The 10,465-nt window shown below is 41.0% G+C and overlaps 1 protein-coding gene across 1 annotated transcript; it reads right to left on the bottom strand.

The window, feature by feature from the left end:
- Positions 1–58: 58 nt before the first annotated feature.
- LOC122868412 (homeobox protein Dlx3b-like) lies at positions 59–10,390 on the bottom strand. The gene is made up of 3 exons (XM_044180331.1): positions 8,199–10,390; positions 5,032–5,216; positions 59–2,840 (listed from the first exon to the last, which is right to left on the bottom strand). The coding sequence occupies exons 1-3, from the start codon at positions 8,548–8,550 to the stop codon at positions 2,406–2,408; spliced, it is 972 nt and encodes a 323-aa protein (XP_044036266.1). The 5' UTR covers positions 8,551–10,390; the 3' UTR covers positions 59–2,405.
- Between the last annotated feature and the right edge of the window lie 75 nt (positions 10,391–10,465).

Here is a 10,465-nt window from a genome sequence, read left to right as displayed (position 1 = left end):
TGTGTAGTGCATTCACACGTAAATACATACAGAAAATAATACACTAGTAGCTGTAATCTAGTAATATAGACATTTTATTTTTTACTTTTTCACTCTGAAAAAAAAATGCTCCTAAGGCACAAACTCCTAAGGCACTTTTGATCTACAGTTGACCTGAGTACAGTACATGTGTTAATAGAATATATACAACTTCTTTTTCAAATGTTTTAGCACCAACTTGATGAGTGTTGCTCTTGATCTTTTTTTAAGAGGTCACGGCCTTGTAGTGTTTGTGAGCAGGAATTAAAGGGCCCATGAGGATAAGTTTACTCATCGTGAAGAATACTACTCAGCCCCTGAAAACAGTTATATAATGTCTTCTGTGGCTCTGTAGGAGCTTTGTCAAGTCTGAGAAACTTACCCTGATGATGTCATAGTGATGTCATCAGGGTTATCTTGGTTTTTGGGATGGACATGTCAAATTTATAACAAGAAAGTCTGTTAAAGAGTCAACATGGAGTTTGAAAGATGTGGGACTTTATCGAGCAAGGAGGGTCTAATAAAAGACAATACCGAGTTGCATTATGGGAACTGTAGGATGCAGTGTTTTCATACTAGTGGCTAAAAGTCAGGATATCTCAGCCTCCGCTGTTTCGATTTTGCCCCTTATTTTTTTAAATGTGTCTCGCAAGTCCCCCAACTTTTTGAAAGTGAGACAATAAATCCCTGGGGGAGCCCTTTAATAGCAAAAAACCCCCAAAATGATTAAATGTAAATTACTGGCTAATTGGCAGATTTATACAGTTAAGAGAATAAGCAGCAAAGGCAGCAAAATTCTCAGTGATCACATTGTGAATGAATGAACATATCACCTAAACATTAAAATGTTTTAAATGTCTTCAGAAAGGAGGCCCCATGTGAACATTTCAGCTACCTTTACAGTACATACCACCAGAGTCAATTCTGAACTGCTGCTCGTACCTGGCAATTTTTTGACTGTGTGATGTAATATTCGAGGACGTAACCCATATGCTAAACCAAAAAGGACTGACAGTGCTGGATAACAGGATAACATTAACATCCCATTTTGTACCTGTGTCTCTCTCTGGTTTAACATATACCCTTAAGTTTTTACCAACTCACACACACTGATTAGAAGGCATCAGCACGGGGTCAGGTGGGAGGGAAGCCATTTTAAAAAGGGACAACTTTTAAAGGCCCTTAAAAGAGTACTCCACCAATTTAGCATTGCACTCCTATAAAATTAAAATCGATGCAGAAGAATCAGAGATATCGTTTTTTTTATTCAACACATTCTTTGTCCTTGTCAAAACCTGGTGCCTACATTGCCCACAATGCAACTCGACCACCACAGTTTGGTCGAGAGATTCCGGGCATTATGCTAGTAGTGGCTAATGTAGCCTCGAGCTGCTAGCATCAAGCAGAGATGAGGAGCGGGCTACAGAGGTCTGGTAAGCTCACTTCTTTCTAACGCCACACCCCCAGATTTATATCATTTTCAAACTTGTAGTCTTCAGCCCCAACCGACGCTGACTCAAATGACATCACTTGAGGCAACTTATCAGACTTCACACAGCTCCCTCTGGAGCCACAAAAGGTTTCATACAAGGTGATGTTCTTACCCATTGCTGTGTATAAATGTTTTATCCCAGAAAATGAGTTTAAATTCAGTTAGTAAATTGTCCTATTAGAAAAAGCACCCTCTCATGGATCGTTTCAGTGTCACTCCATGGTTTGTCTCCTGTGTTTGGTTGATATTGATGTTTTATTTTAAAAGGTTAAGTGTTGTTCACCTTTGACATGGTGTCTGACCAGAGCAACATCAAACAGTCCTGTTTTCTGTGAATTTAAAGCCTTACATATTTAAAAGTTTCCCAGGCTGGTGTGGTGGGCTTTCATTTGCTGCAAACCTTGGAAGAATTTCAGTAGTATTCAGTTTTAGAGTGAAAATACTGTGTCAGAGGCCCATTCCAGAAGGACATTTTAAGGGAAAGACTGAATTAATCCAAGTTTCTTGGCATAAATATAGTCATATTTAAAATATTAAATATACAAAATGTAATCCATTATCAGTGATTTCAAATAAAAATGTCAGTATCAGTTTTAGCACTGAAAACCCCACATCAATCACCCTGATCTCCATTATAACCTCTATGTTATGAGTTCATAAACTTCAGAGGAGAACAGGGTAACTGAGGCCAGCACTTGTTTTCAATCCACATTTACTGTAGAAAAGCCTGTTATACAACATGTGTGTCAGGTTTTACAGTCATAACTCATGTGTCATGATCACTTTCAGGTGTTTCTGGTCACAACAGCGCTCCAAATGATCCAAAAAAAAAATCCTGCTGGTGTTTAAGCGCAGGGCTCCAGTCAAACCCTTGTGCAGAGTCCATGTTTTAGCGTCAGTAGACGGCTCCCATACTCTGTGTGGCTGGCGGTGCTGTTGATGGTGGGTGGTGCGGCGGGTCCGACTGCTGCAGACCTAAATGTGCACCCTGCTGCTGGTACCAGTTCTGGTGTGTGTACTCTGCCATGCAGGCGGGTGAGGCATCAACTGGAGGCTGATAGGGACCCTGCCCCCTGCTGGTAGGATCCATCATTGCATTACCCTTGATGCTGCTGCTGCTGTTTGTGTTGTTGCTGCTGCTGCTGCTGTTGTTGTTGTTGTTACTGTTGCTGTTGTTGGTTTCCCACACAGCTGGGGATGGAGGAGAGTTGCAGGCCATGGAATCGCTGGCGTCTGGACTGTGTTCAAGAGGAATATCCCCGAGTGGAAACTCTCCATTCTTGTAGAGCTTCTTAAACTTGGAGCGACGGTTCTGGAACCAAATTTTGACCTGGAAGGCAGAGCATGAAATGTTAAGGTAACTTAAAGAAATTAAAGAACTGAACAACTTAAAGCAATATTCCTATATTCACTCTTGTTTTAGCTCTGGTTTGGTCTTCACCAACTTCGTAGGAAATATCTGGCCCTTTAGCAGCTAAATGTCACCACAGCTGTCGGATGTTGCTCCTTGACTGCTGGATGTGTGAATAGGCACTTTGTTTACGGCACAATACACGTCTTCGTCAAATTCAGCGAATATCTCCTCGCGGCCCGCTAGCTGTCCGTTCAGTGTTTGCGCTGCGAAAAAAAATCCTGGCTCTGTAAATGGGAAATAAACAAAGAGGCTCGGACCGAGCCACACAGCACTGTTCCAGCCATGATTTGTGCGTCAGGTAACGTTAAATGACTTGCCCACGGACATTCATCTTACTTACAAGTTTTCCAAGATATGCTGTTACTGTGACGTTAGCTATAGTAGCAGGAGAGTTGTGAGTATCGCTGTCTGGAGCTGCTGTGCTGGCTCTGGGAAACCGTCTCGTCCTCTCTGGCTGTTAGCTTCACAGCAGCAACTGTTTGGACAGTTTGCTAACCCACAACCTAGCTAACGTTAGTTACATTACTTACTGTGTCGTTGTTCGCTCTATATCGTGGTATTTGTCATGCCATTGGATTATTATGATACTGTGAGAGCTACTGTAATGCTGCACAACTTGAAATCCATGACAGCATCAAACCAAATGACATGACAATTACACGTTTCAAGTTGAGTGGGATTGTTCTCATGGCTTTGTTTTCTTAAAGCTTGTGCATGCAACCCAAGCATAATATTGATGAACAATGACAGCAGCAGTGATAAAACAAGTGCTGCATGTTTTGTTTTTTATCACTCGAGCGAAGATAATTCATGTCTTAGTAAATAATTAGGGCAGGTAGAGTATGACTGCATAAACCAGACTGACACAACAGAAATAACTTACAGGGCTGCCTAGGATCACTGTATAACATTCTGGCAAATGTATTTCCAATGTATTGTATTGTACTGTTTTCTGTTCTATTGTAATCTTAATTTATTTTGTTAAATGTTATCTTGGTAACCTAGTATGGTTTTGCATTGGATACTAGTATACTATTATTTAGTATATTATATTATTCTGTTATCAAAATAGATAGAAAGCTACTTGAAGTTATATTTTAGTATAACCTATAGTCTTAAAATACTGTATTTCTCACAAAGTTTGAACATTCTGCCCATTTTTGGACCTTTTCGCCTCCTCTTCTTCCTCTTCATATTCATTCATACTTTCACCAAGACCCTTCATTCAAGCTTTAAACTAGTCACCACCCTCTGTACTGTGTCATATATCAAGTTCAGCTTTTTCATACCTATCACAGTTTCAGTTTCTTGCTCTTTTCAGACAATCTCAAATCTGCACGTGTATTGCGCAGAATTCAAACCTACAGTATAGTGAGTGACATCATGAACTCTCAGCTCTTGAACTTACTGACTTCGAGTGTTTACAGTGCACACGCTTCAGTTATCTCTGGCAACTTCAACTGATTTTTTTTGCTTTCAGCCTCTGCACATCAACTGACACTTTAACTAATTTTTACTTTTTAAACTATCAGCTGAAATACTCCAACTGACATTTCGACTGCTGTCAACCCTTACATAGCAACTGACACTTCAACTATTTTCAATGCACTTAAACTATCCCTAGCGCTTCAACTTCAATTGCTTTCATCGCTTACTCTTTAAATGCCAGTTCAGCTGCTTTCATCTTTCACACTTCAAATGTTAGTTCAGCTACTTTCAGTGCTCACTTACAATCTGACAACTGAACTACCTATGGGGCTTAAACTTGAAATTAAAACGTTGAATGCTTTCAGCAATTACACTTCAGCTGATTTCATCTGCTTTCGGCTCTTACACCTCAGAAGATATTTCAAACCCTTTCAGTGCCTCAACTTCAACTTGACACTTCAACCACTTTAAGTGCTTCAACTTAAACGTCAAGTTGTATTCGACATCTCACACTGCAAGACATTTTAACCTGTTTACAGTGTTTACACCTGCGATTTTCAGTGCGAGAGAGCACACTTAAACTTTCCTCAGAAAACGTAGCCTTCTCTAATTTTTACTGCACTGTGTTATATTTCTGTCACTACTGAACTGCACTGGATGGCGTTCCCTGCAGCCTCACCTGTGTCTGTGTGAGGCCCAGCTGTGCGGCCAGCTCGGCGCGCTCCGGCAGGGCCAAGTACTGTGCCGACTGGAATCTCCTCTGCAGGACTGCCAGCTGGTAGCTGGAGTAGATGGTCCGGGGCTTGCGCACCTTCTTGGGCTTCCCGTTGACCATCCGAACCTCCACGTCTGGTTCTTCTTTCACTGCGGGCGGAAACAGTAAAAAGCCATTCAATATTCCTGCAACACTCCTGTATACTTTTTGTGATTGTGGAACCTTACGGTCAAAACTTCATTCTACTGTCACCTTCTTCTCTGATCTTATAAAAAAATGTAACACAACCTGTATGAGACTTTTTCCACGCAAGTCTTTTTCTTCAAACAATGAAATGAATTTGGATCAGGCCTCTACAGGGCAGTTTGTGCAGAGAAGTTGTAGCACAAAAATAGCCACGGCCGCTACAACCTCGAAATTTCAAAGAAATTCCGCCAGCACTCTGAACTTATAATTTTGGTCAGAGTGTCTCCCGCAGCCGGAGAGGGAGACAGAGATTTATAGGTGCTTTTCATGTAGCCTGGAGGCCCGCTGGTACACATCGCTCCCCGTTTGTGCTGTTATTCTTGTATCCAAATTATTTTAAGGGTTCTTTTAGATATACAACCAACGCTACTCAAATATATTTGTGTACATTTGATCGAGATATACATATATTATTTATTACCTTCAGATGGGAAACAACGCATTTAAAAAGAAAAAAAGATTGAACCATATGGTTGACATGCAGTTTGTATAGGAAATGTAATTCAGTATGATGATGTCTGATATTTATGCATTTACACCTATTTACAAATTGTGTATAATATAGGCTACTTACATGTTTTTATTTATATTATTTACTGAACAGAGTTAACTAAAGATATTTTTAAATAACAATTAGTCAAATTTGCCAGTGTTTATTACTAATCGACATATATTTATTTATATTTCCAAAAGAGTTTTTTGATGAATATCTCATTACACAACTATTAATTTATATAGTATTTTTGTTTGTTGTTTTTACTGCATTAGTTTACATTACCAGTAAGGACATTGATACATTCAGTTATTTTTTCTCTGAATTTAGCAACCTGGAGCGGAGTTTACACTCAACAATGAAAAGCATACACATAGTGAGTGTTTAAAAGGCTGATTCCAGTGAGAAATAAAGGAATCCACATCCAGAACTTTAATTTGTCGGTAGGCTTTGAAACAACATTTAGACCTTGATGTTGGGAAATAAAATTTCCAGAAAGTAAAACTACTAGAGCAATTCATTTAATAAATAAAATATGAAAAACTAACGTATTAAAAATAAAATCAAAGACTTTTTTTTTCTGAGGAGGTGCATTTGTGGGGCTTTGACTCATGACCTCGGTGTTTATTTACTACCCCCTGTGCTATTTGTCCCTTTAGTTGTTGTCTCTGTAATTCATTTGGATATTTATTCTATTTATCATTTTATTCCTTTACACACATTATTTAACCAATTATTTGGTTTGGAACATTTATTTTTTATTATGAATTAGGCATTTCTATTTCTCTGTGAATGTACTGTCTCACTCATTTATTTATTTATGTATTGATTTGTTTGGGTGTGGCCACGGGCCCTGCATGATAAGGAGCCGTCGGTGTTGGATGATTCAAAGGCCAAGGCCGACACGACATGTCATGGCACCTGACGTGCGTGGCTGTGGGCCAAAGTCCCCCGCGGCCATTTCCAGGAGTCAACTCCCAACTGGAACGTCAAAAACAGAACACCAGTCTGTCGAGTTTGTTTTTCCTCTGTCATTTGCACAGAGGCATCTTCCAAGCTCAGAAAAAGAGCCAAAAGAAAAAGCTTTTGAAAGACTGTCTGGCTGTAGAGGAACTTCAGTTAAACTTAAAGAGCCACAAGTTTGTTGTTCCAAATGTTGACTTTTATGTTCTGGTAATATTACTGTAGGATCTGTGTATTGAGTTTATAGTGACCTTATGGCATCACTCTAATATCTTGTGATACTTCACGTTTTTATCCAGTATTTTTACCTTGTTATACACACTATTGTATATCAGTTTATTTGTGTTAGCACAGACTGTTTAGGTGACCTATTTAGTGCAGATAAACTAATTGCATGTTAATGGATTAGTCCTTCATTCCTAATGTAGGTGAAGTTGAAAAGTCACTGGCTACAACTGTAGGCCACAGCTTCCATCCAAAGGCTTTTAGGCTGATCTCCATTTTCCTTTCACAATCAAATCTGAAAGAAGTTCAAGGAGTGAACAACAGTGAATAACAGCGAGAAACAGTGAGACACTAAACAATAACTAAGTGTCAAACTCAAAGGTCTTTTCCTCCAAACTTGCTACTGTCCAGGCTGAACCTTTATCTCGCCAGAAACGATCTCTCGTTTCCTTTTTCCACCCACAGATTCCCCCCCCCCCATGCCTCGCTCTAAAACTTTGAGTCACAAACTTGTTTCTTCTGGAAACGAGTGACGCTGCACGGCAAAGTAGATGAATACTTGTACAAAATCCCATTTGAATGTCTTAGAAATTCAACTGCGCTCATGTCACATCATACTTCTGTAGCTGCGCTTTTTAACATGGCAGGATTATTAATTTAGATGGAGTTTTGAAGGAATGCGTTTGATACAAACGTTGCATTTATAGCTGAAAAAACTCATTTTATAATTTATCTGTGACATATGTATTTTTTAATCAGGAAGACACTGTGACAGGTAGTACTTGAATACACTTAGTACCGTAAGTGCACTGTAATTCTGACTCCTTACTAATCATCTTCTAAAGATGGAGATTTAGAAGTCCAAGATTAAGAGCGCATCAGCTGGATGCTCCAAAGTCTGTATAAAATGCGATGTAAAGAGAGTTTAGGACGTCATTTTCCCCCCCAGTGCGTAAAACTCACGCGCAATTAGTGGGTTTATAAGGCTAGACATGAGCACTTTGCCATACATCAGCCTCAGGTGGCCAGTGTGGCTTTTCTCGTCCCTGGACAGAGATGGAGAGGATGCTTTCCAGAGACGCTGTAGGAGAGAGAACAGCAGCGCGTCTGTTCGGACAGCCTCACATGTCTTTCTTCTTTAAACTGATCCAAAATGAACGTGAGGTCGGCGATCGGTCACTTCTAACAGTTGGGTTTGACTTACCACCGTCCTGCAGCGTTGCCTGCACCTCCCTGCTGAATGCACCGTGCTCTCTGTATGCTGCATGGGGGTACGGGTATTCTGCCTTGCCAACAGCGTAGGCACCGCCAGCACCCATCCCGTTGAAGTTATAGTGGTGGTACGCGTACGGGTTCATGTGTTGAGCTGAGTACGGCTGCTGCGCCGGGTACAAGTCCTGCGAGCCGTGGAGCGCACTCTGGCCGCTGTAGAAGCCCATGTCTGTGGATGAGGACTCCGGCAGGGTCGGGGAATCCTTGGTGGCCGAGATGGAGCTCCCAGCCACGGGGAGGGAAGGCTTCTTCTCCTCGAAGGCAGGTGAGGACTGCCCGTTCATTCTCGCCCTTTTTTTTCTTTTTTTTTGTTTTGCGTCTGCTCCAAACTCTGAACCAGGAGGCGCTGAGGAATCCTCACAGTCTGGAGCTGGCGTTCCCAAACTCCCTTGACGCAGCAGCAGCAGCAGGGCTGTCCACCGTGGCGGCGCCCAACCCAACTAGAGCTCGTAATTACAGGGCGCGCCGAGCTGAGCCAAGCCGGGCAGGACAGAGGGGAGTGGAGGCCTCCTTCTCATTGGCTCGCCTGCTCGCTCCCTGCCTCTGCCCCGAGGCCAAGACAGCGCAGACTGCCGCCTGTCTGGCTCCCTTCTTCTCCCCACAGAAACCTCCAGTAAGCCTCTCCTCGGGCCTGCACCAGAGCGCATAAACAGTTGGCAAGCCCGTAAAGTCCTCTAACTAACATTTACCTCGACATATCCCGAAGACTTAACGACGTACGAGATTCTCAGCAGAGCAGATAAAGGTTGACCCACCGAAGCATGCGTAATGATGCTGTGATAAGGAGTGTTTACGCTTTACGGTGCTGCCTCCCATTCAAATGCAAATACAGAGCCAAGTGCTGTTGTCGACCCACGTTGGGAGTTATTTACAGTTAATCAAGGCTTATTTATAAAAAAAAAAAAAAAAAAAAGGCTTTTCCTTCTTTACTTGGACAGCAGGTTTCTCCCATGCCTCAGGGAGGAGAAACAGCCACCATAAACCTACAATAAACTTATATAACATTCCTAAGGATACTGTAGGCGGCCTACATGACGGTGACACTAAAAGGAGTAGGCTGCTACCATTGAGCGCCTCACTGTGAAAAGACTAAATCTGCGTCAAAATGAGCTCAGGGTCATTTATTTCAAGTATAAATTAAATCTGACTACACAGTCTACCCGAAATGCGTTAGCCGATGAAAGCATCTGTTCTGCAGTTTTCAATTTCCACTTGGGAAGAGAGGAACGTTCTTGTTGCAAACTACAAACACGAATATCTGCAATAAAACGTACATTTTATAGCCCACACACTGAGGAGTAGGTGAAATGGCCCTGAACGGTTCAAGGGTGTAATTCCGTTCTATCACCACCAGATGTCACTGCTGAGACTCTGGGAGACTTTAAATCTTAGTAGCTCTGCAGAGTTTCAGGAAACAGGCCTACTGCAACAAACCATTTAAACACCAGGTTCATTAAATGCACTTATTTAAAACCAATTTTGAAAATGTGTCTCGAAATGAGAACAATAAGTGGGTGTTAACCTCTAATCAATAAACACAGATTCAAGTAAAGTTAAAGTTCAAAGTAACTTAAAAGTCTGCCAGTATTTTGTTATATCAATTCTTTTGACTAAAGCAGTGGTTCCCGACCTGCACACAGCCCGTCAGATGAACTGAAAACCAAAAGCTACAACATTTCTTTCATTAATGTTTAGGTCGGTTTGATTAGCTACGACCATAACCATTAATCTAGCATCTAACATATACTGGATGTTACCTATGTATACTTTCAGCTATTTATTACTTTTAGCTATGCATTTCAATGTCATTAGTTTTAGCTAACTACTCATTAACTTTAGCTGTACATTTCAACTATGTATCCATTAACGTTACTTTTAGCTAGGTAGCTTGTTTACCTAGTTTTCATGCACTCTCAATTGCAATTTGTACTGTTCAGGTGTTTCAGACTCAATATGCATTTTTTTTTTAATTAAAAATAATAATAATCCAGTCGTTATTGAAGGTTTTTGTTTTTTTAAATGAGTTGAGCTACAATCTTTCCACACAGCCACTGGCAACTGCAGAAGCATCCCTGGTTGGAAATCACTGATCTGAAGTATGCAACTGAATACAAGGGAAATTAAATATGTACATTAGAAGCATACTGCTTCACTGAAAAAAATGTAACCTCATATATATGAGGCACACTAAAAAGGAGC

Source organism: Siniperca chuatsi, linkage group LG21 (genome assembly GCF_020085105.1).
Source record: "Siniperca chuatsi isolate FFG_IHB_CAS linkage group LG21, ASM2008510v1, whole genome shotgun sequence".
Classification (NCBI taxonomy): domain Eukaryota; kingdom Metazoa; phylum Chordata; class Actinopteri; order Centrarchiformes; family Sinipercidae; genus Siniperca; species Siniperca chuatsi.
Note: the sequence above shows the minus strand (reverse complement) of the source record. Positions and strands in the feature narration are given on the sequence as shown.

What these genes read in the sequence shown, in the direction of transcription:
- LOC122868412 (XM_044180331.1), bottom strand. Translation starts at nt 8,550, where the DNA reads ATGAACGGGCAGTCCTCACCTGCCTTCGAGGAGAAGAAGCCTTCCCTC. An exon ending in GGCAACGCTGCAGGACGGTG is followed by an intron (nt 5,217 to 8,198) that starts GTAAGTCAAACC and finishes TTCCGCCCGCAG; the next exon opens with TGAAAGAAGAACCAGACGTG. An exon ending in TGGGCCTCACACAGACACAG is followed by an intron (nt 2,841 to 5,031) that starts GTGAGGCTGCAG and finishes TCTGCCTTCCAG; the next exon opens with GTCAAAATTTGGTTCCAGAA.